This window comes from Cynocephalus volans, chromosome 1 (genome assembly GCF_027409185.1).
Source record: "Cynocephalus volans isolate mCynVol1 chromosome 1, mCynVol1.pri, whole genome shotgun sequence".
Taxonomy (NCBI): domain Eukaryota; kingdom Metazoa; phylum Chordata; class Mammalia; order Dermoptera; family Cynocephalidae; genus Cynocephalus; species Cynocephalus volans.
The window spans coordinates 29,347,265-29,373,454 of record NC_084460.1 but is presented as its reverse complement, the minus strand read 5'-3'; the positions used below and the strand labels follow the sequence as shown (position 1 = coordinate 29,373,454).

The following is a 26,190-nucleotide window of genomic DNA, read 5'->3' as shown; positions in this document are numbered from 1 at the left end:
ACACCTCTTGTCCACATTTCCTAAGGACACCAGGGCAATCATTCTGAAGTTCACATATATCTGAACATCTCCTTGACCTGCTTGAGACCATTAAGGTCCAAACTCTGTTCTATGGCCCCAACCACCCAGGTCAAGGCTCTTTCCAAACTATGAGCCCTCCAGTGATGGTGAAGAATGACAAGGTCCCCAGTGCAGAAGAGCCATTTTATTTGTTAAGGAACATGGGGTGTTATACATGCCTGATGGGAAAGCAGGGGGAGTAGGTTCCTTGGATAGAAGGCAGCCATGCATTTTTTGGCACATGGACCAGTCTTCTGTGAGCTCTGGGAAGCTGGACAGCAGGTAATAGATCGAGCAGCCAGAAATGTTCTGTTGGGAGAAGACTCCTATCAGAATGGAGACTCAAGGTCATTGACTGATAGCTACTGGCCCATCATCAAACCTGCCCTTCAGAGGGACAGGAGGAGGCTGAGACCCTGGGGCTGGAGGGTCTTGTCTCACCCACAGGGGTAGCCAGGCTGGGGCCGGGGGCTTCTCATGCATGTGTTTGAATGAATGTGTGTTTGTGTATACATGTGAGCTTGTGTGTGGCGAGTCTGCAAATGTGTGCATGCATGTGTGCATGTGCTGGTATGAGAGTATGCACATCCGTATCAGTGACCATGTGTTTGGGCATTTGCGTGTGTGTCTGGGTGTGAAACACACCATTCGTGTTTCTCTTTGTAGCTGTGTACTGTGCCGCCTGTGTCTTTCCACCTCTGTCAGCTTTTCTGTGGATTTCTCTGTACATCTGTGTGAGTGTCTATATGGATGTTTGTCTCTTTTTTTTTTTTAATGTCATTTTTCCAAGCCCCTGCTGCCCTCTACCAGAAGAACAGCCAGGAACCCAAATCCTGGGGAGTGGGGAACAGCACTCACCAGCTCAGCAGGGGCCAGCTCCCTTCCTGGAAAGCTTAGACCTTGATGACAAATTCTAGTCCGTGGATTAGAATATCTAGGAAATAAAAAAACAGACTGGAATCATGATGTTGGTGTGAAAGAGTCCAGGAATGTCTCCCATGCCTTGGACTGAGTGTTCCCCAAAACTTAACCCCACTGTGACAGTGTTAAGAGGATGCAAAATCCTGTTATGGTAATTGAAAGGTAGGGCCTTGAAGAGGTGATCAGAGGACCATGCTGTAGTGAATGGATTGAAAATGATGGTCGGGGCATGGTTCTGAGGTCTTTAAAAAGGAATATCTCCCTCTCCCTGCTCTGCCATTTTTGCAATGTGATACTCTGCTGTCTCTGAAGTCACCATCAAAGAAAGCCTTTACCAGATGTGTTCCCTGGACTTTGGATTTACCAGTCTCTGAAATTGTAAACGATAAATTTCATTTTCTTAAAAATCACTCAGTTCCGTGTATTTTGTTATAAGCAACAGAAATGGGCTCATACACCTATTTCCCCTGTGGCAGGGTCCAGGCAATGGGAGCTGTGGGGATCCACTACACTCAGGCTGGGCTTGGAGTGGGCCAGGCTTCCTTCCACCAACTCAGTGTTAGGGCTGATGGGGAGACAGGGTCTAACATCAAATTGTCGGATAATTCTTGGGAAATAAAAACCCAAGATGAGGCGAGTGGATGCCAGAGGAACCTAGCTGTCCTGTGGTGTACAGGGACAAAATTTCTTGGGGGAAATTGCTGCTCCTGCAGAGGGGGAGAGAAGGCTTGGAACCAGGTACTTACCAGCAATGTCATGCACCAGGGTGACATCCAAGCGGCTGAGAACCCCATTGACCAGAGGGCACACCTGACCCGGGGCAGAGAGGGCAGTTAGGCTAAGTGGCACCTGTAGGGAGACCCTAGGAGCATCATCATCCTCAGCATGCATTCTCCGGGGGGCTTTTTAAAAAAATCACTTTTCTGTGTCTGAAAGTGTATGATTCAAAGCAATCCAGGGAGAGTGGATGCACACTAGGCAGAAGGAGAAACTGAAGACCTAAGGGGTATTGTGAAGTGCTCAAATCACACAGCGGGCCCAGCATTCATGCTGGGATGTCATGTCTGTTTCTAAATAGAGTGGGGTGCTCTGGGAGAGGTGAGTTTCTGGTTATAGGAGGCCCCCGCACAGGCTGGAGGACTGCTCATCTGTGGCCACAGAGGGCTGGGTAGGGAGCTTCTCAGGGCAGGAGCCAGTGCATTTCAGCTGCAGTGTGGACATGTGCAGGACCTGGCCCAGAGCAGAAACCAATCAATGTGCTTGGAAGGATGGAAGGAAGAAACATGGACAGGTGGATCAATGGGTGGATAGATCGATGGATGGAATTTACTTATCCAACTTACGGTCTTAAACCAGCTCACCCCAGGGCTCGCTTTCAGCCTGAGAAGCTCTAAGTCCCAAAGATCAGGGGCCTCCAATTTTTGCCCACTTACCTTGCCCTGCACCAGCTCAGGAAGGACTTTATTCAAGATCCCCGTGAGGCTGTCGAGAAGGCTTTGAATGGGGAGGGGGTTGAGTCTGAAAGAAAAAGGCCACGGGGCAATGCAGAGGCCTGAGGTTGATACGCAGAAGCCTTCATAGGGGCCACTGTGTGTCCCACAGTCTCAGCACTCAGTTCCTGAAACCAGGCCTTGTCCATGCACATCCATGTGCACTAAAGAGCAAGGGTCCCATCCAAAGGGAGTTATACCCTATGCAGCAGCAGTGCACACACAGGTATGTGTAGAAGAAACACACGGTTCCAGGACACGGTAGGTGTTTAGTAAGACTTTGTAGAAGCCATAAACAGACAAACAGTGCTTAGTGTGTGGTTGTCACGAGGAGTCAATGAGACGATGCATGTGAAGCACAGTGTGTGTGTTCACTAAATGTCAGCCATGGTGTGGATGGCTCTTACAGCCTATGTGTGACTCGGTCTCCCCATATGACAGGTAACTTAAATAAGTTACCTAGTTAGGATCTATATCTATTTTAACCCTTACCAGGACAAAGCACTTTCACACCTATCGTCCTGGTGGAGTCTGCCAATAAACCCACTGTTGTTTCATTTTACACATAAGTAAGCCAAGACCCAAACTGCAGGGACAGTATTCAAGTTCACACAGGAAGCCCTTCATCTCTCTCCACCTCCCTGTAGTAAGCGGGACTTAAACTCAGATTTATTCTTGCCTAATCCAGCTTAAAATTGGTCAGTTTGACTTAAGAAGGGATAAGTGACTATTTGCCCATCCATTTTCCTATCCATCTGTTCATACATCTATGAGTTTATCCTTTCCTCCATTCACCTGATCATCTAACTATCCATCCATCCACCCATCCATCATCCATCCATCCATCCACCCATCCATCCATCCATTCATCCATCCATCCATCCATCCATCCATCCACCCATCCATCATCCATCCATCCATCCACCCATCCACCCATCCATCCATCCATCCATCCATCCATCCACCCATCCATCCACCCATCCATCCATCCATCCATCCATCCATCATCCACCCGTCCACCCATCCATCCATCATCCACCCATCCATCCTCTCTCCCTTCCTCTCATCCATCTTCCTACCCTTCTGTCCTCTCATTCATCTATATTTTCATTTTTCCACATTTCCATCCATCCATCCATCCATCCATCACTCCACCCTGTTGTCTCTGGGCAGGAGAAGCCACCCTCCCAGCCTCACCCATCAAGCACGGAGACTCGTAGGCTGCCAGGGGAGTGGGTGCAGTCACCAAGGACCAAGTGAATTTTCTGCTGCTCATCTTTCACAGCTAAGATTTCCACAGTGAGGTTGAGCTTCACAGCCAGCTTCAACAGACTTCCAACCAGCTGCCTGTAGAGGAGATAGCCCTACTGGTATCTGATCCCACCATGTTCCAAGGCAAATGGGGTTTTCTTCTTGCCAGGAATACCTCACCTCGCTTCACTCCATCTTGCCCATGGAGTAATCATCTCATTTTCCAGTAGGGAAAACCAAGGCTCAAAGTGGTCAAGTGAGTTTTTCAAGTGACTTAAGGTCACTAAGCATAGCAGCAAATGAACTGAAGTTGGAGGTTCAGGTGTGTTAGCATCTAACATCCATTTTTTGACTACCCAGGGTCACCAGAGTCTCGCCTGGTGAGCCTCTTCCCTTTCACCCATGGGACGCACTTACGTATTCACATTGAGGTCCATGCCCAGAGGGATGGTGACATAGAGACGATGACCATCAGGGCTCTGCACAAGGCCAAGTTCCAGCAGCTGGGGATTGGTGACCTTTATACTGTCCAGGAAAAAACATTGCAGGGAGAAACATTAACTCCTCTGGCCCCAAACCCTGAAACCACCTTCAACCCAACCTTACTAATCCGAGTGGTGGAGCTACCCATCTGGGAGTCTTGCAGCAAAAGCCACTTTGGGTTCTGAGTCACACTGGTCTTTCCCAGCCTCTGCCCTGGATCAGATCTTGACACACGTTGCCCTCTCTTCATGTCTAGTCTAGGGACCACATCTAGATATTGGCATCCTGTATGCTGCTCAGAGTCAAACAAGGAAAGTGGCTAGTCCATACTGGCTGATTTGTGGCTTGATGGGAGGGTGAGTAGATGGATATGTGGGTGGGTGGATGGATGGACGAGTAAGTGGTCAGATGGAAGGAAAAATGGGTGAATGGATGGACGGATTGGTCTGTGGATGAATGGAAGATATACAGGCAACTGGAGTAAAACCTGCACAAACATTTATGGGTAGGAATCACTCATCCAGTCATGACCTTCAATGGCAGGTCAATCACCAGTGTTTATTACAGCAATTGAGGAGCAGAAGGTCAGGGAGAATGCAGAAAGAGTGGAAGTAAGCCTCTTGTCTGAGCCAGTCATGGTGCCAGGTCATCTTCAGTCCATATTTTCCTCAGTCCTTCCAACAGTCTTTCTCTGTGGGTACTATAATCTCCATTTTACAGATGGAGAAATCAAGCCCAGAGAGATTGACTGCCTTATCTCAGGTCACCCAGCAAGTGCATGGTATATTTGGAAATCAAACTCAAGTCTGTCTCTTTCCAAGTCAGGGAGGCAAGTGCTTGTTGGGAAGGGATGGGTAGGAATCTTGGAAATGACTTTGATCCAGCACGATCAGGGACTCAGGCTTTGCCACCCCACTGGCATCAAGCTTTCCATTACTGCTTCTTGCTTACAGAGCTATCAGGCGTCTCATGGAAAACATGATGTTAGATCATTCCGTAGACATCCCATTGATGATATAATTGAGGAAGACAGCCTCCTCTCACTCGCCTACCTCAGAGGTAGCCTGTGTTCTAAGGGATTCCGCAAGTGGGGAGAACAAAATGACCATGGTGTAATAGAAAAGGCCATGGCTTTGGACTTAAGTAAGTTCAAGTTCAACTTCTTACTCTGTATCCCTCCAGTGTGTGAGCACAGGCACCTCTCTGTGCCTCAGTTGTCTCATCTGCAGGCTGGAGATTATTAAATCAGAGGGTTGTTGTAAAGATTACAGTGATGCTGGGGCCCCATGACATGCTTCAGGACTAGGGAGATTGCTGGTATGAGAGGGCCAGGTCCCCGGCCAGACTGGAGAAAAGACTCAGCGGTGAGTCCTAGCTCCACGTTCTAACCATGCCTTTCCCTTTTTCTGGGCTGCTGCCTTGGGCTAGCAGATGTCCAACTGGGGTTCCCTAGGGGGAACAAGGCCTTATTTTAGGGCAACTCACTCAATGAGGTTGTTCAGGCCAGGGATCACTGAAGTCACTTTTCCAAGCAGGCCCCCAAGCAGACCACTGGAAGTACCTCCTGCTGTCTTCACGATGTCCAAGAGTGGAAGGTTTTCCAGAATGTCCAACAGACCCCCAGAAAGCAGGCTACTGCTGAGAGCTGGAAATGGGTATAAGGATCTCTAGGGGTCATATCTCATAATTCCAGACCCTCAGACTCTCTCCCCCATTTATCCCTGCCCTTCTCCCCCCCGCCCACACACCTTAAAGAGGCTGTCACAGGCTCACTTACCACCTGTCAAGCTCCCAGCGAGATCTGTGGGACTTGAGGGCAGGGCTGGAGTTACAGCCAAGGGCAGGGCCTGGTTCAGGGGCAAGGGCAGGCCTGCAAGCTGGGCTGTGGTCTGGGCCAACAGCCCACAGAACACAAGGAGGCCCCCAATTTGAAACATCTTGTCTCCTGGTATCTGTGGACAGAACAATGGGCCCAGTGTGACAAGGATATCAGAAGAATTCATCCGTGCCCCACTGAGGGTGCAGTTCTCATTTGTCTGCTCCCAGAACACGAGGGTGTGATTAGCAATAGTTGGTACTGCTGAGCGCCAGGCAACAGGCTGCCTGACACTTGGTAACCAGTTTCATTCTCAGCACAACCCTAGGACGCGGGCACTTACTGCCTGCATTGCACAGGTGAGGAAGTGGAGATCTAGCAAGTGTGGGTAACTTCTTCCCCCACGGTCACAAGTGCATAGTGGAGAGAGAATTTGGAGGCAGATCCGTCTGACCCACAGGCCTCTGTTTAAATTAATTGTCCATCAGATTTACTCTCTGATCGGGCTTGCTCACAAAGGCTTGAATCCTTGCCCTGAGGTCCTGCTCTTCAGAAAAAGCACGTGAAAGGCTTAAACATGCAAGCAGCTGAAGAACTGAACTGCTTTGCCACATCCCCATTAAGTCCTGTGGTCTGGGTTCAGGCCATGATGGTTTGTGGACACCCTTGCAAGTTACACTATATCACCATGGCTTTGGGTACAGGCCAGAACTCATACTTTGGGGACAATTAGCTGCTTTGGGCAAAATTCCATCAACTGTCCCATGTGGCCAGATTTCCATCAGTGTTGTGGCTGGCGGGAATTGAAAGATGTTTTTGGCCCAAAGAGCCTGTGTGGCCTCCCCATAAAGGTAAACTTTGACCAGGACCTGAGGATCTCTTTTGGACAACAGACCTGTTCAGAATCCAATGAACGCTAAAGACCTTCGTCACAGAAAAAAGCATCCAAATTGGGCAGCCAGTTTTCGGAGGTTTGTGGATGAACTTTATCCACTCTGGCAACCTCAAGTTGGAACTCTTGCCTTAGAGATCTCGGTTAGGGTATGAATAGCACTCATTTCTATACCAGCGTTAGCATTCTCTCAGGAAAGCAGAGTGGATGGCCATCCCCATGTCCTTGAAAGTGGCCAGTTCAGTTTCTCTTGCAAGAGCCCCAGGGAGTGGTTCTGAGTGCAGTCTGTCAGTTCCTGCCCCACAGCAAGTACACCAGCATTCCTGCCACCAGGACAGCAGAGAGGGGCAGCGGAGGGGCAGGTCTCACCTGGGCGTCTCAGAGGTCTCAGCAGCTGTTCCGGTCTCCTCTTCTCTCTCCTTCCCACTTCTGCCAAGCAGCCAGCCTCTTTTATAGCATGGGAATCAGGAAACTTACGATTGGATGATGAGTATCTAGATAATTAAGAATTCTGCAATCTGGTAGTGTCTTTCAGGGCTCTCCAAAGTAAATAATTGCCAATCACATTAGCAGGTGGGACAGTTAAGCTATTTGGTCGACAAGTTAAACAAAGAAAAACATGATATGGGATGTTACTCAAGACTTCATGGTTTCATGAGAGGGGCTGAGGCTGGGAACCCACGCTCCCAGGTGACCTGGAGGATCATGTTTGGAACTCAAGAAGCAGCAGCAAGTTGGAGCCCAGGAGGGGACCTCAGTCTCATCTCTTGGCTCTTTTCCTTTCCTGGCCTGATTCTTTTATTGCATTTGGAGGATTCTTGTTCCCATGGTGTCAAAGAGTCAAACTACATCTGACTTCCTACATCTAGAGTGTCCCTCAATTCCAGGGTAGGGGCCTGTTGTTTTTCTGAGCCTGTATTGCACGAAGTGATGAGATGGGGGCTCTATGTCCTCCCAAGAACCCTGGGAGAGGTGACTGCTCCTCCTCTACAGAGGAGGAAAGTGAGGCCCAGTGGGGACAAGTGCACAAAGTCACAGAGAGGACGTGGCTGGGTTAGAACTCAACTCATTTGTTAAAAATAGCGATGGAAACAATGTTGACAGCTGTCATTGCCGAGTCTTGCTGTATGCCAGGCCTGGTGCTGTTTTTCACACACAGCATCCCCCCGAATCCTCCCAGCCTTGTGTGAGGAGGGAATGAGTTTTTACAAGGGGAAAACTGAGGCTCCGAATGGGAGGTGACATGTCCAGAGTGGCCCAGCTGGCATTCACACTCCAGACCTTTCTCTGAGTCACTGTGTGGGGAGATGAAGAGGCCTTCTCCACGCTCGCTGGCCATTCTGATTTCCCACGTCTGCGAATTTCATGCTCTCGTGCTTTTCACTTTTATATCCTGGAGAAGTCTTTCCAGCTTCCCAGGCCTGAGGGGTCCTGTGGCGCCCTGGTCTCTACCCTTGCCCTTTCTTCTGCCCTTCCTCAGATGAGTGACAAGGCATTTGTCCCCATCACTTGGGCCTTTGGAATCTATGTTGCAGATGAAAGTCCTGAAGCACGAAGAAGCCGAGGTATTGGAATGGTGAGAACAGCTTCTGCCCTGCAAAGCCTAACACCTTATAAGCCAAAGTGGAGAGAGAAGGAAGAAATGTGCATTTATGAAGCACCTACTGTGTGCCGGGTGCTCTCCACACTTGAACCTCATCTCCATGAGAGTGCTTCATATTGACGTTCCTCATATGTCAGATGAGGAGAACGAGGATCAGAGAGGGTGACGACTTCCCGGGGACACACAGCAAGTGAGGGTTGGAGCAAATCACCCCTCCCCCATCCCCTCAAGCCATGCCTTCACCGTGCCTGCTCCGGTGACTCCAAGTGTCCAGTCGGTGCCTCCAAGGGGCCAGTCGGTGCCTCCAAAGGGCCAGGGCAATGGTTTTGAACTCAATTATTTATTCAAGGTTCTTGCTGGAGATTTCCCCCAGTTCGTATGTGACAGTCATCCTCAGAGTGGTCCCTCTTTTTGTTATCTTTTTGCAACTCTGTGGGTTGGGTCGGGTTGCTACTATCTTTGTGGGGAAACTGAGGCAAATGAGTCAAGTTTGTGTAGCCAGTTAATGCAAAGCTTGCATTCTCTGATTTGAAGCCAGGAGGCTGTGTGTGTGTTATGGCAGAAAGCGGAGGGATTTTGGCTCAAAGAGCCCTTGTTCAAATCCTGTGACCCTGGGCTAGTCACTCCAGTCCCCAAACTTTAATTTCCTCATCTGTAAAATGGGGAGGATGCTATCTACCTCACAGGGAAATGGGGATATAACATTTGGGGACCTGGTATGACTCTCAGCTCATAAACTAAGGTGTTCACACATTTTTCTTGGGGACCTGGTATGACTCTCAGCTCATAAACTCAGCTGTTCACACATTTTTCTTTCTAATTTATCTCTAGTTCAATTACCACTTCAAATGCCATTTTACTCAGTTACAAACTTTTTTGTTTTCCCCTGAGTTTCATTTCTGTTCCAGGGACTTCATTTGTGCCAAGGCACCTGAAGGAGGCTTCTCTGTCCCTAATTTTGACTGGAAATATGGAGATGTCCATGTGTCATCTGGCCCCCATGCTGCCGAGACAACTTGCTCCCCTTCTGTCCGAAAGGCCTCTGGATTTAGCACTTACTTTCAATCCGCTTGTTAAACACACAGAATTCTTCTGCTGTTCCTGGATTCTTTGGGCTGTTCAAGCCCATCTGCCTGGCCCTAGCTAGACCCTCCTCCCATCAACCATCTCTCGCTTGGGCCTGTCACCTTCTTGGCTCTGGGACGGAGTGTGGCACAGACACCCTCTGTTCTTGAACCCAGCACATCTGCTGGGCTTTCTGTTACCCCTCCCCCATGCCAAGGTTTGCCTGGGGACTGGCAAGGACACGAGACACTTTCCAGAACCCACCAGAACTATGTTCTCTTCAGTTTCTCTTGGGCTATCACCCTCCACCACCCCACATGGGGAATTTTCTAGTCATGGGCAGGAAGGCTTGCTTGCTTCAACTTCATCATGTGTGTGCTAGTCTCAAAGTCTCCTATGCCCTGAGTTTTAAAATTCAAAAACCCAGGCTTTAAAAACAGAAAAAAGTTAACGTACGGTAAAATTGACTTTTTCTTTTGGTGTACGATTCTATGAGTTTTAACTTGTACAGTTTTATGTGGCCACCATTGTAGTAATCAGGACACAGGACAGTTCCATTATGCCAAAAAAGACCTTCATGCTGCCCCGATATAGTCACACACTCACCCCACCCACTGGCAACCACTGATGTGATTTCTGTCACTATAGTTTTGTCAAAACCCCTGCCTTTGAAACCCAGGAGCCTTCTTTCCGCTTCTGCTGAAACTGTCCTTGCTTGAAGCCACAGGGGCTGCATGATCCATGCCTTGAGCAGGGGAAGTGTCTCAGGGCATCAGGGAATAAATGAAGGACACAAGGGTAACATTTTAAGACATTGTTTTCCCACACTGGTGACATCAATGACATCTCAGTGTGTTTCTCGAGAACTGTAAATGGTGCCCTTTTCTTCTTACTTATGAGATTATGTTTGTATTTGGGAACCTTGACTGGTGTCATTTTGTGAGTCAAGAGATTAATTATTAAAGGGCAGAGTTGATTTTATTTTTCAAAGGGCTCTGACCTATGAAAGGCTATTTTCCAGGACTTGGGAATGGGATGGTAGGTCTGTTCCCTGGGAGCAAGGTCTGGTTGGGGGCTGAGTGAGAGGGGACCTTCAGATGGGCTTGGAAACTTCAGAGGGTTTCTGGAAAGCTATCATGAATCTTCCCATTTAGAGCAAATAATAATAATAATAACCTTCTATGAGACACTAGACCTTGATACCTTCTGTAACAATCCTGTGGGGAAACTGAGGCTCAGGGAGGGCAGTAACCTGCCCAGGGTCACCTCAGCTGGGCAGGGGCGAAGTCAGACTGTCATTTGGGGCTGGCCGGCTTTAGTGCTCTCACTTCAAGAGCAAGTTTTCATCGCAGTCTTCAGTGTGGAAAGCACTTGTCTGTCCATCTTCTCTGAGTCCTCTCACTGACTGTGGAGTCAGGCAGCCCTGAGTTCCAAGCCTGGCTCAGCCAGTTACCAGCTGTATGACTCTGGGCAAGATGCTTCTCTCCTTTTTTAATTAAAAAAAAATTTTATTGTAGTAAGAACATTTAAGATGAGATCTACCCTCTTAACAGACTCTGAAGTATGCAATACGGTATCATTAACTGCAGGCTCAATGTCGTACAGTAGCTAGATCTTTAGAACTTATTCAATATTTCCTCTTTTTGAGCCTCATTTCCTCACTTATACAATGGAGCTAATGACACTCACCTCCTGGTTCTGTGGGAGGGTTAAAATTTGGGGAAAGAAATGTAGCTCTCAGCCCGATGCCTGGCACAGAGGCAGCACCTGCAGTGAAGGGCATGAAGTTAGAAGCACAGACGGGCAGGACCTGGACCATGGGCAGGGCCTGGACCATGTTCTGAACATCTGAAGCTGAATTTTAGCTTAAACCACCTCCCACTGTGGATCGCAGTGTCACAATAGAGGACCATTTCCCAACAACCCTTCCAGGAGAAAACGTGACGAGTCCACATCTCTGAGAACCTTAAAATGAAAATGGAATGAGAGAAACCCAAGGAGGCCCCTTGAGGACCGTCTTAGCCAAGGGCCCAGACAGCCTCGCCTGGGATGGGCCCAGCCCTCCTGTGTTTGTTCTTTGAATCATGAGCAGAAAGAACCCCACAAACTCAAGTATGTCAAGGGGAATCATCGGTTTGAACATGGGCGTTTAGGGTTGCAAATCCCCAACGAAGCATTTCGGATTAGGGAGCTGGAATTGAAAGATGGAGACCTGAGGCTCTCAGGAGGCTCCTGTTCTCATCCCCGGGCTGTTGACACTTCCTTGTTCGAGCTCGTCAGTCCAGCCGAACACGTATTTCACCATTCCCCCCTCAGTGCGTGTGTGCGTGCGTGTGCGTGTGCGTGTGCGTGTGTGTGTGTGTGTGTGTGTGTGTGACCTTGGCTTCTAGGCAACCCCCTGTGTGTGTGTGTGTGACCTTGGCTTCTAGGCAACCCCGTGTGTGTGTGTGTGTGTGTGTGTGTGTGTGTGTGTGCGTGTGCGTGTGTGCGTGTGCGTGTGTGCGTGTGTGTGTGTGTGTGTGTGTGTGTGACCTTGGCTTCTAGGCAACCCCGTGTGTGTGTGTGTGTGTGTGTGTGTGTGTGTGTGTGACCTTGGCTTCTAGGCAACCCCGTGTGTGTGTGTGTGTGCGCGTGTGTGTGTGCGTGTGCGTGTGCGTGTGTGTGCGTGTGTGCGTGTGTGTGCGTGTGTGCGTGTGTGTGCGTGTGTGCGTGTGTGCGTGTGTGTGTGTGTGTGTGTGTGTGTGTGGATGTGGCAGGGTGGGGGGTGCTGAAAGGAAAGGAGAGAAGACTGGGAGGGGGGCTTTCCAGTAGTTAAGAATGTGAGCTCCAGAATCTGGCTGCCTGAGTGCAGTCAACTTGTGTGACCTTAGGCACGTGACTTTATTTCTCTGTGTTCTCATGTGTAAAATGGAATAACAGTTTTGCATCTCATGGGGTTGCTGTGAGGCATTGATGAGATGCTGTATGTAAACTCTGAGCACCAAGCTTGGCACATACCAAGTACTTAATGCGAGTGTGTGTGTGCTGTCGTTATTAACATGTGTGTCATTCCCCCTTGATTTCTCAGGATGCTCTCCCAAGCCTTGGCTGGAGGAGGGTGGGAACCAATATTTAATAATTGAATAACGAATAGCCAAACCATTAACAATGAGTTAAATGACATTTGGTAAGTATTTCACATGGATCTAGCACATACTAAACATATGACAAATGGTTTTCACATACTCCTCACAAATAACCTGTAAGGTAAATATATTTTTTTAATTTTTAAAATTATTAAAATATATTACATATAAGAAAAATATACATAGTGAATAGCTCAATAGATCTTCACAAACCAAACACCCCTCCCATAACCAGCACTCAGATCAAGAAAGAGCGTTACCAACTCTCCAGAAGCCCCCTCGAGCCCCTCCTAATTGCTAACCCTTGCCCCAAGGTAACCACTACCTTGACCTCTGATGGGATGGATTAGTTTTGCTATTTTTGAGCTTCATATAAATGGGAGATGCAACACGTGTTCTTTTGTGTCTGGCTTCTTTCATTTAATATTACATTTAGGAAATTCATCCATGTGGTCATGTGCAGCTGCAAGTCATTTTCATTACTAGAGTATTCCAGTGAGGAACTATCCCACAAGACATTTACCCATTCTAGTTACTCATTCTTTTGGTGGGCATTTAGGAGAGTATTTAGTTTGGGGCTACTATTAACATTGCTGCTATGAGCCTCCTTGTCTTTTGGTGCATACATGCAGGTGTTTCCATTGAGTAGACCCTAGTAGTGGAATTGTGGAGTCATAGAGCAAGCATATGTTCAGCGTTAGTAGATGCTGCCACACAGTTTTCTAAAGTAGTGGTATCATTTACCTCCCCCCAGCAGTGTGTGAGAGCTCCTGTTGCTCCACATCCTGCAAGATTTCTATTCCCATTTTGCAGATGGTGAAGACCAAAAGGTAAAGTCCTTTGTCCCAAACACAGCTAGTGAGTCCTAAGACTACGATTCATTCACTCATTTATTCACGGATATTTGCTGAGCTCAAGTTCTGTGCCAGCCCTATGCCAAGGGCTGGAGATTGATTGTCACCATGCTGCCTGGGGTCCATACCTTCATGGAACTTCTAGTTGGGCTGAATCTAATTTAAACTCAGATCTAGCGCCAATGTTTTTACTTCTCCACTTTGTCACCCTTTCTGTACACCCCATTGGAGCCCAGCAACATTCTTGGTACATAACAGGTGCTCAATAAATATGAGTTGAATGAATGAAGGACTGGGAAATCTCAACAGGCCCCTCCCTGCATTGACGAGCAAAGACATTGGTGGGCTACTGGCTGCAAAATACAGGCCAAGAGCATTTTCTCTGCCATTTCTGGGCTGATGAGCAAACCTAGGAATGTTCATTTTCAGAACGGACACTTGATCAGGTCTGACGTCTGGACCTAGAGCTCAGGGCCCAGGCGGGGGACTCATGCACTACTTGGAGCTAGAGTTTATTGTGGGAGAGGACAGGGTGTCCAAAGGGCCTGCGATAAAGGTTTCAGGGATATCAGAAGCCCCACTCTGAGGGAGACTTAAGGTCTCAAGATGTGGAATCTCTTTCTGATCGACAGTAGACAGCCGAGGAGCCTCCAGCCTGGCGTGTGGAGGGTCATCTGGATTCATGGATGGCTGAATTCATGAGCAGCAGCTTGTTCTGTAAGGAGAAGAGGCAACGCCAGTCACTAGCATGTCCACCCTTTCAACCCCAGGGCCACACTGAATGGAAACTCTCATCCATGTGTGCCCACTAAGGGCAGGTGCCAGGAGCATTCACATTAAAACTCTTTCCAAGTGATATTCAATTACTCACTTCTTGTTGCCTTCCATTCACCAAACTGTGAGCTCCATGAGGGCAGGGACTAGCTGTTTACCAGCAACCAGAGTGGGGTGGTCTTAGGTTTGGAGTGGGGCCAGTGTTCCCTACTGGTTTGGGTGGAGATCTTGAGAGAAGCTAGAATTTTTGGTAACCTGACGATCTGAGTGACATGGCAGGGCACAACCTGCTTGGTAGTGGTCTCCTCTGCTCTCCCAAGGTACAGTAGTGGTCATCATAATATGGTCACCTCTAAAGTGTTCTCACAGCACCTGCAGATACCCCTCAGCAGGCCTCACTGGGGGCTCCAGGAGTGGGGGTACCTCTTTCAGCCACTTGCCAACCCTGAGGAGTCCTTCCTGGATAGAGCAGACACTCATCTGTGAGGCTTTTCAGCAGTTTCACGTCCAGCTGCCTGAGGATTTCACCGATCAGAGGACATACCTGGGCCACCAGCACAGAGAGAAGGGTCAGGACAGGGGCTGGGAAAAGAAAACCGTATTGCCTGTGGCTGGATTTCCAACAGGAATTGGGGCAAGAGAGGCTCCCTTGTATTGAGCATCAACTACACACTAAAAGTCATGCGTGGTCCTTCCACGCTTTGTCTCCCTGAGACCTCATGACAACTCTATGAGATAGGGATTGTGATGGTTCCCATGCTACAGATGGGGAAACTGAGGCTGAGGAAGCTAAATCTCTTGCCCATGGCAAAAATGAATTTTTTAATTGAGATTTTTCCAGTTCTAAAGCCCAAGGTTTGAAACCTTTTGCTAAATTACCTATATATACATATGCCTTGACGTTCAGTATCAAGGATGCCCAAGGCACAAATATTTTTCTCAAACTTACCTGGTTTTCTATCAGGTGTGGTATAACTTTTTCTAAGTTCTCTTTGAGATTGTGGAGAAAAGGTTTCATCTTTGGTGGGACAGCCCTAGAAAGAGAAGTAAGTGTACAGAACAGAACAAATAAATCCAGCAAAATTAATGCCAAGTGGTATATGTTGACTACACCTTACACAGTCTTTTAATCCTTGCCTAGCCCTATACAAGAAGTATCATTGTCTAAGGGGTAACTCAGAGAGGTGACGTGACTTGCCCAAGGTCACACAGCTAGTAAGTACTAATTGTATTAGAACTATGTCAGTAGAGCCCCAGAGTCCACAGTCTTTCCCCTACACTGTCCTCCGTGAATGTCTGGAACAATCTAGGCACTAAACGAACGTCTGATGAATAAATGAACAGACATCCACCGAGGTCATAGTTGTTTTCAGTATTCTGGAATTACAGAAATAAATCAGATACAGATCTTGCCCTCAAGAGACTCACAGTCTGTTGAAATTGACAGACGTGGTCAGCCAGTCTGCAGAGCTTCATTAAGCTCTTTTTTTTTTTTTTTTTTCTTTTTCCTTTTGTCTTGTTCCCCACTGTATCCCCAGCATCAGGCATGGAGCCTGGCATATAGCAGATTCTTGAGAAACAGAAGAATGAATGAGTGATGAGGAGGAGCTTTAGAGAAGACAGGGAGGGCATCCCAGGCCAAAGGATCCACAGGTGCAAAGGCGCAGTGGTATGAAAACCTGCGGTGTGCTGTGGAGCCTTCGCAGAGGCAGGAGGGCAAAGCACTACAGTGCCAGGCCGAGGAAAGGACAAGTAGGGCCTTGAGTGACATTCTGGAGTTTGCTCTTCATCCAGAGGGCATGGGAGAATCATTGGAGGCTTTGGAGCAGGGGCTGGGGGCATGACCAGATTTCTGTGTTAGAAAGTTGCTTCTGCTACAGGCTGGAGAATGGCGTGTAGGAGATGAGGTCCAAGTCAGGCAGAGCCAGCTGGAGGCTCCTGCAATTGTCCAGGTAGTGGACGATAGGCTGGGGTGGTGGCTGTGGGGATGGAGAGAAAGGGAGCCATCGGGGGCTGTCAGGAGGTCATTGATGGGAACCGGTGAAGACGAGCTAGGGGAGTGAAGAGGAGAAAGAGTCTGGCTCCTGGGAGGGTGGCAGGGCTGTCACTGGATAGGAACAGAGGAGGAAGGGCAGATCCTGGGGAGAGGATGAGATCTGCTTTGGACTCATCCACGAGGTGGTGGGAAGTGAGGCTGCATCTAGGGCCTGCCAGGAAGGGGCCCGGACTGGGTGGAGCGGCGCCGGGGCCTTACTCAGTTAGCACTGTCATGTGGGCACTGCTGGGCTCTGCACGGCATTTGCCCATCACCAGATCCCTCCGGCCAAACTCGTCTTTCTCCAGCCAGAACTCCACAGAGAGGTTCACGTGTGCACACAACTTTAGGATGTTGTCATTGAAGGGCCTGCAAACAGGGGGATGGGCAGAAGTAGAGAAGGAACAGAGGGCGGTGGAAGCAGCCACATGAAGAGTGACTGTCGTGTAGGCAAAGCAGGCACTGCCCACCATTGGGGCTGCCCATGGCATTCTGGATCTTTTCAACACACCAGACCCAGTTAAATCCTGAGGTCAGTGATGAAGGAGAAAATGGCTATTAGCCAGAAAGACTTTTGAGAATTCTTTAAATAGAACAGATTAGAGGCCTTGGAAATTCAAAAAATGAGAGTTAATCTCGATTTCAAAAACCTGTCCATTCAGCTGTGGCTTCCCTTTCCTTGGGGACAGTGAATGTCAAAGGGTAATTTGAACAGGATGGTGAACAGAGGGTGCTGAGATCATTAAAACGCTTCTCCCTTTCTTTAAACGAGCCCGGTGTAGTGAACACACATAGGTTTAAATGAGCAAATGACCTGCTTCCACCAACTAATGAGTGTCATCCACATTTCAACTGCAGAAACCAAGGCTCAGAGAGGTAAAGTGACTTGCCCAAGGTCACACAGCAAGTGAGTGCTGAAGCTGGGATTTGAATTCAAGTTGGGGTCAGAAAGATCTGGATTTCCCAGACTGCTAAATTTCCCCCTAGCTCCCAGGTTCCCAATGAGGAGGAACAGTGCCTCTCAGATGCCACTTCTGTATGACTCACTGTCTCAGTTCAATGTCAAATTCAAGTGAGATGTTTGCCGAGAACCACTCCTTGTGGAAAGACATCTGGATCCCACCATAGTCCAGCTGAATGTTGGTGATGTTGATACTATACAAAGAAAGAGCAGAGGCCCCGCAAGGGTGAGGGACCCCAGAACAGGGAAGGCGTTGTGCTGAGAAGCAAGGCTGGCCTATCTGTAAGCAGGGCCTGGCAATGGGATTTGGAATCAGATCCTTTTACAGATGCTCTTAGGGCAAGAGCCAGATGTGGGAGCCCTGGGCTGGGAGCTGTCCCAATGGCCTCTAACAACTAGCTTCATACAATTTTGGTTGTTCAACCCATAGCCAGCTATTGACAAGGTACAGACCCAGACGCTGGTCCTGTTCTCAGACCAAGCCTCCCTCTCTCAGTTGACGGCCCTGCCATCTGCCCGGGAGCCTGGGCGAAAGCCTCAGGAGCTGTCTTTGACTTCTCTCCATCCCTCACCCCCATTCAACCCATTGGCAATCATGTTGGCTCTGCTTGCAAATATATCCCGAGTTTGGCCACGTCCACCACTTCTGTTGCTTTGACTTGTTCTAGGTCACCATCACCTCTTGCCTGGAGATGCTCCAGCTCTTTCTGGGCTACCGGCCATGATCTTGGCCTCTCTACAGACTATTCCCCATTAGCAGCCAGAAGGGCCATAACAATCCCCTTCCATTCAACATTCTCCACTGGCTTCTCACTGCTCCTGGAATAAAATCCAAACTTCACCTCAGGGTCTGTTCCCACCCACCGCCATAGCCCCATCTCCTATCACCTAGCCATATAGGACATTTCCTCATCCTCAAACCCACCATCTCTTTCCTACCCCAGGGCCTTTGCACTCACTGCCTAGCACACCCTCCCCATGTCCTTCATGTCATTTTCTCTCTTTTCTTCATTCAAGTTTCTACCTAAGGGCCACCTCTTTAGAAAGGTCCTCCTGGTCAGCCCTCTCACTTTCACCCCTTACCTTGCTAAGTTTATATCATAACATGTCCCTCCACCTGAAATTAGTTACTTACTTCCTGGGGTCTATCTCACTAAGTAGGATGCAAGGTCCAAAAAGGTAGTGACCACATGTTTTGTTCATAGTTGGATTCCCATTACCCAGCCCAGGTCCTGGTACACAGTAGGTGCTCAATGAATAATTGTAGCATTTGCTAAAGGAATGAATGAAGCCAGGTGATTATGGTTGCACATATAGGAAAACACTGCTGGTGACTATTGGTGCTCATTAAAATGGAGAGAATGAGGGATTTGAATCAGAGAGAGGGGAGCTCAAGGGCAGAGCAGTGTGGAAGACTGGGCTGCAGTTGAGCAGTTTGGAGACCTGGGAAGCTGAGCAGCCAACTGGGAGAAAGGAGTCGAGGTGGATATAAGCAGGCCAGGCCCAGTTCTGCAAGGTGAATCACAGCCACCATTGGTCACACATCCCCTCTGCACACCAGACAAGTCACCTGCATGATTCTGAAAGCTCCCAACAACTCCCGGAGGCAGGGACAATAATTATGCCCATTTCATTGATGAGAACTCAAGGCTGAAGCTCACGGGGCTCAAATGCTTTGCCCAGTCATAAGCTACCAAGACATCGAGTGGAGAACCAAATGCTCAACTCTAGTCCTGGGCTCATTTGGTACCCCAGATGTTTATCCAAGCTGTGCTCTGGGCACCCATTTTACAGATGAGTCCAGAGTGATCAAGCAGTTTCCCCAATGTTGGTAGCAGAGCCAGGATTCAGACACAGACACTCCTGAGCTGTCTCTTTTAATTACCCTGTTCTCCCATCTCCCCAAATGACATCTGGCTTTAGGCTACTACTCATCCTCATACTGGGCCTTCCACCATCTTTTCTTCAATCATTCTTTTTCCCTTTTCACAGGCCTTGCACCCCCATCCCAGCTCTGCTCTCTGCCCCAGAGCTCTGTCGGGAGTGCCAGGGCCAGGGATGGGGTTTGGGGTCTTACCTGTCCACTTGATGCTGCTGGGGCTTCATGCTGCTGATCAGCCAGCCCACCACCCCTGGGGACATCTGCCCCAACGCATTCAGACTGTCCAGGAGGTGGATGTTCTGGATTCGGCTCTCTGCATTGTGCTTCATGAGGCCCTGGGCAATAACTGGAAAAGGACAAGGGACTAGTGACATCGTGTGGTGTGGTGGAAAAGGTGGGGTGGTGGGCCGGAGTTAGGAGATCTTGGTTGCAGGCCTGCGCACCCTCTTCTTGCTGAGTGATTCATGCATGTCACCACCTCCTCCCCGAGACCCACATTCTTCATCTGTGAAATTATGCACTGCAAGATTGATGTGAGAAATAAAGAAAAACACCTGCAGAGGATCTCGCAGGCAATGCCTGCTCAAAGGACTTATTCTGGTTGAAAGTTTACCCAGCATTGTATCTCTGGGCCTGGAGCACAGAGCAAATACACAGGATCTAGAACACAATAAAGGTTGGTTGAAGAGAAAAATAAGCAGGTAAATATAAAGAGAATAAATATAAATCGCCCCACACCATGCTTGGAATAAATTGCAGGACCCAGTGGAACTTCTGGCAAAAAAGACTAAATCCCCCAAAGGAAGGAAAATTTAAAAACTATGAGGATGCTTAAGTCCTGCCTCTCTTGGCTCCAGACCTTCCTTCCCAGGATGGGGGCCAGCTCTGACAAACCTTCGAGCTCACCACACGGCACATTTATTTCACTGACTTGAACCACCTTGCCATCAGGCCCCATGCCGAGAACTCTGGGTGACTGCAGAGCAGCAGAAACCATTGTTGTGCCCACCCCCGTCCTCCAGGGCCAGTTCCCAGACCTCCTTCCAGCACACCTTGTTTCTATCATTATAGACAAGAAAGTGTCACAGATCTGGGTTCAAATCCTAACCTGTCACCTCCCTGAGTCTTGATTTCCTCATCTGTATAACAGGGACAGTAATACTACCCAGCTCATAGGATTCTTGTAAGGAAATTTAAGACCATTCATCAATTTAATCAGCTAACAAATATTTATTGAGGCTCTACTGGGTGTCAGGTCATGGTCATGTTCTGGGCACTAAGGACACAAGCCACTTTTCTGTTTAGTAGAAGAGACATACATTAATCTATAGGGGAAACTGTAGGTATGCTTAGAACTCTTAGCAGTGCTTGGTTAATGATGACAGTAGCTCTTGGGGATTTGTGAGCAGCAGACAGCAGTGGTTGCCAATCCAATATTCATTCATTCATTCATCTATCCATCCATCACTCATCCATCCTATCCTTCTCATATCTGAACCTTGGTCTCATGCAGGCACTCTCTCCGATTCCTGGTCCAGTTGAGGCTGTTGATTGAGCCATCATTATGTGACTCACCCTTGGTGACTCTTTCACATTCAAAGTTGGCATGTGACCCAAGTTGGCACTATCAGACTATACAGAAGATCTATGTTCTATGTCTGAGGTGAAGGTTTCTTTCTCTTTCTTCTATTGGAAAGTAGCAAGACAGCCTGTAGCTCCAAAGACCGACCACTAACCACCATTTTTCTACCACACTGAAAAGCAGCCTAAGGATGAAACCCTGATGATAGCAGAGCTGAGAAATGGACAAAATCCAGTCTGGATGGAAGCTTTGAGCTGCTGACAGAACCAAAGCTGGAGTTTGTCATACCTATGACTTCCAGTGTGTGAAATGATAACTCTTTGTTTAATTGTTGTATTTTCTGCTACTTGCGGCTAAGCTCCATAACTGATACGTGGGAGATGATTGTAGCAATAAATATAGTTGAAGAGGCCCTTTCCACATATACATATGAGTACTTTCCATCATTTAAGTCTCAAAACAGCCTCATAAATAAACGTTCTAACTGTACCCATTGTATAAATGAGGTTACTTGGGCCCACAACTACACACCAATATATTTGATAACCTAAATGAAATGAACACATTTATGGCAAACCTTAAAATGCTAAGTTTTGATGCAGGAAAATGGAAAACATCTATAATCTAAGAAATTCTACGAAATTTCTTAAGAAATAGACATGGAGATTGAAGATCTCATTCTCCTAAAGCTTCTGATCTAGATGGTTTTATGGAAGAGTTTAACCAAACTTCAATAAAAAAGAAACTGTGAAAGAAAATAGAAAAATTGCCAGATTAATTCTATGAGGCTAGGGTAACTTGCCTAGCCTCAAAGGCAGTACAAGGAAAGAAAGTAACATATTAGTTTTACATATGAAAAATTTGCTAAAATCCTAAATAAATCATTAGCTAATAAAAGCTAACCGTACATTATAAAAATATGTTTATTCCAGAAATGCTAAGATGGTTCAACAGCAGAAAATCTATTACTACGATTTATCATTTAATGGATTGAAGGAAAAAATTGATTAACTTTTAGATGCAGAGAAATATTTGTTAAAGGTCAGTACTGATTTATGATTAAGAAAAAATTTATTAAACCAGGAACATAAAGAACAGCCTTAATGTGATAAAAACTATATTCCAAAAACCTACAGAAAATATTATACTTAGTGGAGAAATCTAGATACATTCCTATTCCAGTAGAAGGCCCTGGCTCAATGCAAGATTAAAAGGCACAGGAAGTAGAAGGCTTGGGGGAATAAAAAGATAAAACTGCCACTACTCACAGATGATATAATTTTTTAGATAGAAAATCCAACAGAGTAAATAGGACAAACTATTAGAACTATAGAAGGTCAGCAAGACTTTTGGATATCAGATCAATTTTCAAAAATAAGTAGATTTCCTCTCATCTGTATCAGCAATATTGATTAGAAAATATAATACAAAATTAGGTAGCATTTACTATGGCAAAAAACCCATTAAATTCTCTAGGAAGTAATCAAAAATTACATTATGCTCAAGACATTTGTAAGACATTAAAACTATTATGAGATATAAAGTAAAATCTGAATAAAATAAAAGATATTCTAAGTTTATGATTGGGTGGCCTAACATTGCAGAAATATAAATTCTCTCTAAATTAACAAACATATTCAATGTAATCCCACTCAAATTTCCAGATGAATCTTTTAAAAAAGAACTCAACACACTCTAGAATTCATTTGGAAGAATAAAGATCTATCAGATAAAACTGCAATATACAAAGATGTAGTATTTAAAGTATTATGTTGGGCCGGCCCCATGGCGCACTAGGGAGAGTGCAGCGCTTGGGAGCACAGCGGTGCTCCCGCCACGGGTTCGGATCCTATATAGGATGGCTGGTGCACTCACTGGCTGAGCGTGGTGCGGATGACACCAAGCCAAGGGTTGCAATCCCCTTACCGGTCACAAAAAGACAAAAAAAAAAAAAAAAAAAAGGTATTATGTTATTGATGTAGAAACAGATACACAGATACAGCATAGAGAGCTCAGAAGTGAATCCTTGTGTTTGGGAATTTGATCATTCCATAGATGGACTGGAAAAACTGATTCATTATATGGAAAAAAGTGAAGCTGATTCTCTACTTACAAACATAGACAAATATAAAGATGGCCTCCAGATAGATTAAAATCCTAAATGTGAAAGGTGACATTATTAAGCTATTAGAAAAAAGAGAGTAGACTATATCTGGGGTAGGGGCAAGCTCTTAAGACTCTACAAATACAAAACATAAGATAAAATATTGATCAGTTTGAAAATATTCTTGTTCAATGAAGGACCTATAAAGTTAATAGATGACAGTCTGGGAAAAATATCAGCAATGCTTAAATCTGACAAGGAGAGTGGATACGGAAAATGTGGTACATCTACACAATGGAATACTACTCAGCTATAAAAATGAATGAAATACTGCCATTTGCAACAACATGGATGGACCTTGAGAAAATTATATTAAGTGAAACAAGTCAGGCACAGAAAGAGAACTACCACATGTTCTCACTTATTGGTGGGAGCTAAAAATTAATATATAAATTCACACACACACACACACACACACACACACACACACACACACACACAAAACCGGGGGGGGGGGAAGAAGACATAACAACCACAATTACTTGAAGTTGATACAACAAGCAAACAGAAAGGACATTGTTGGGGGGGAGGGGGGGAGGGAGAAGGGAGGGAGGTTTTGGTGATGGGGAGCAATAATCAGCCACAATGTATATCGACAAAATAAAATTAAAAATAAATAAATAAATAAATAAATCTGACAAGGAACTAATATCAAGAATAAATTAACGTCTCCTCAAATCAAAGAGGATTAAAGAAAAGAAAAGCAAATTTAAAAATGGATAAAAGATAATCAGGGTATTCCAAGGAGTCAAAATGGTTAACAAAATTCTGGTGAGATGCTCAAACTTCCTACAAATCAAATAAAGTCTAGCCAAAACAATTAGATATCACTCAACTATACATCAGACTGGCAAAAAATTAGAAAGATGGTGTTTTAGACTGAAATGTGTCCTCCCCCACCAATGTGACTGTATTTTGATATAGGGTCAAAGGAGGTGATTAAGGTTAAGTGAGATCATAAGGGTGGGGCTCTAATCTGATAAGACTGGTCACCTTATAAGATGAGGAAGATACACCGGGCGATCTGTTTCTGCCTGAGGATACATTAAGAAGGTGGTTGTCTGTAAGCCAGCAAGAGAGGCCTCACCAGAAACCAATCCTGCTGGCACCTTGATCTCGGACTTTCAGCCTCCAAAACTGTGAAAAATAAATGTCTGTTGTTTAAGCTCCCCCGTCTGTCATATTTTGTTATGGCAGCCCTAGCAGATGAAAACAGATGGATACTCTACAGTGTTGGGGAACATGGGAAGACAGGTATGCTCATTTACTACTGGAGCAAGTGTAGACCGGCTTAGCCATTCTAGGGAGGATTCTGGCAGTTTTAGTTAAATTGAGTTTACAACTGCTTCAGCAGCCATCTGCTGAGGCCCAGCCATCCTTCTTCTGGGCATATCCCACAGTTTCTAACAGGGACACGTGCAAGGATGTTCACCTCAGTGTAGTTGATAATAGTGGGGAGTTAGAGATAACCTAAGTGTCCATCCCTGGGGGGATGGCCAAGTAAACTGAGGTGGATGAATCTTATGGACCTCTGCACCAGCCAAAGCAACATAGATGTCAGCAGCATAATGTTGAGCGAAAACAGTAAAAAATGGGATGAGATATATATGGCAATGCAATTTGTGTAAATCCAAACACTGCACGTACAAGGATACAGGCATATTAAATACATATATGAAACACACTGCAGTGCCTGCCAAGGCAGTAGGAGAATGGGAGTGTGAATAAGGGATAAAGGGGGAAAATAAAACAGAAGAGGGATCTTGTAGTGATTCATGACAATGATGATGTGCTATGAATTGGCATATGATTAGCTCAGCCTCAATTTCCTGTACTCAAGATCTAAGAAAAAGAGAAAGAAGAGAAAGTAAGTGACTGACTCGAGGTCACCCAGCAGGTCAGGGGTGGGTTCCAGACGAAGCCTTCCCCACCCACCCTGTGGGCAGCAGGAGAGTGCAGGACTTAGCTTACTTCTTGCCAGGGTAGATTTGCTGTCTGTGTGGGCCTTGGCCAGGCCAGGCCAGCACTGACTGGGCAGTGCCGAGGGCAAGACCGGCAATCCGAGGAGGATGAGGAGCCTCCGGAGTGGATGCATCTTGGGTTCTGGGGCCTACAGGTGTCAAGAAGGGTCAGATAGGGCCTAGGCAGATGGCTGTGAGGGTGGCCGCCAGGATGGATGGGCTCATGGTTTTCTGCAGGAAGATGATGCCAGAGTCAGCCCCCCTAGCATACTGGAGGGCGTGTGTATGAGAGACCCTGGCAGCTGTCACAAGGGCGAGCAAGCTGTCACATGTGGAGAGCGGTAGGGGGAACCCGGGAGATCAGGGCTCCAGAGGGAGGCCTTGTTGCTTGGAGACGCTCACCAGGCCCTCTGTTGGGTCACCCAACAGGAATGCTCTCCCAGACCCTGGCACAAGCTGGATGTGGGTGACTCTTCAATGAACAAGTGAGTGGATGAATGAGTGCCTGTGGCTAATCCCAGGCTCTCCAATTGGACTAGGACTTTCTGAAGGGCAAGACCAACCTTAATCCCTGCCACGATGCTTGCTTGCCAGAAATTAAGTGCTAATGAATGTTTGCTGAGTGACCAAATGACTGCACAGATGACTGAGGAGATCTCTGGATCTCCACCAGATTAGGAGTTTCTGGAGGGCAGGGGATGAATCTGATTTATCTTCCTGCCTACAGTGTCTCCTGTGCTTGCCACGTGATAGGTACTGATGAATATTTGTTAAATGATACAAATGAATAAATGAAAAATTGGATGGATGGATGGATGGATGGATGAATGGACCTTATTTTTCCGGCTAAGATTTACAGGAGGGGAATGGAGAGACTTGAAGCCAAAACATCAGGCTTACTTTGGAGCCCTGGAGTTGGGGATCAGAGAGAATTCACCACCACCATCTTGGTCTGAGGTTATGGCAAAGGTGTTCTAACTGGTTTCTCAGCTTCTGACCTTGCCCGCTTACAATCTCTTTTCCATACAGCAGCCTGAGCAATCATTTTAAGATGTAAGTCAGATCATGCCACTGTTCTGCTAAAAGCCCTCCAAAGTTTCCTATTGCACAATGAGCAAAAGCCAGACTTTGTGCAATGCCTCCCAGGCCAAGTAGGGTCCCCTGTGCCCTCTCTGACCTTACCTCCTACAACTTTCCCCTCCTGCAACTTGCTCCCTGTCGCTTTAGCCACACAGACTGGGCCCCACATGAGCTTTGAGACAAAGGCATTG

The 26,190-nt window shown here is 46.9% G+C and overlaps 2 protein-coding genes across 2 annotated transcripts; both read right to left on the bottom strand.

The window, feature by feature from the left end:
- Positions 1-227: 227 nt before the first annotated feature.
- On the bottom strand, positions 228-7,865 carry BPIFA1 (BPI fold containing family A member 1). The gene is made up of 9 exons (XM_063074776.1): positions 7,283-7,865; positions 5,983-6,157; positions 5,691-5,850; positions 4,140-4,247; positions 3,669-3,818; positions 2,415-2,499; positions 1,728-1,791; positions 919-994; positions 228-369 (listed from the first exon to the last, which is right to left on the bottom strand). Exons 2-8 carry the CDS (start codon positions 6,140-6,142, stop codon positions 954-956), a joined length of 768 nt encoding a protein of 255 aa, XP_062930846.1. The 5' UTR covers positions 6,143-6,157; positions 7,283-7,865; the 3' UTR covers positions 228-369; positions 919-953.
- A 6,296-nt stretch (positions 7,866-14,161) lies between these two features.
- BPIFA3 (BPI fold containing family A member 3) lies at positions 14,162-25,053 on the bottom strand. The gene is given in 8 exon segments (XM_063090238.1): positions 14,162-14,245; positions 14,247-14,269; positions 14,809-14,878; positions 15,284-15,368; positions 16,589-16,738; positions 17,417-17,524; positions 19,408-19,558; positions 24,930-25,053. Coding segments are annotated over 8 exon segments (795 nt in total).
- Positions 25,054-26,190: the final 1,137 nt, after the last annotated feature.

Bases quoted from the DNA above. Each gene is read 5' to 3' on its own strand.
- BPIFA1 (XM_063074776.1), bottom strand. From the start codon at position 6,142: ATGTTTCAAATTGGGGGCCTCCTTGTGTTCTGTGGGCTGTTGGCCCAG. The intron at 5,851-5,982 runs GTAAGTGAGCCT...ACCCATTTCCAG, and splicing joins CGCTGGGAGCTTGACAGGTG to CTCTCAGCAGTAGCCTGCTT. The intron at 1,792-2,414 runs GTAAGTGGGCAA...GCCCCGGGTCAG, and splicing joins CTGAGCTGGTGCAGGGCAAG to GTGTGCCCTCTGGTCAATGG.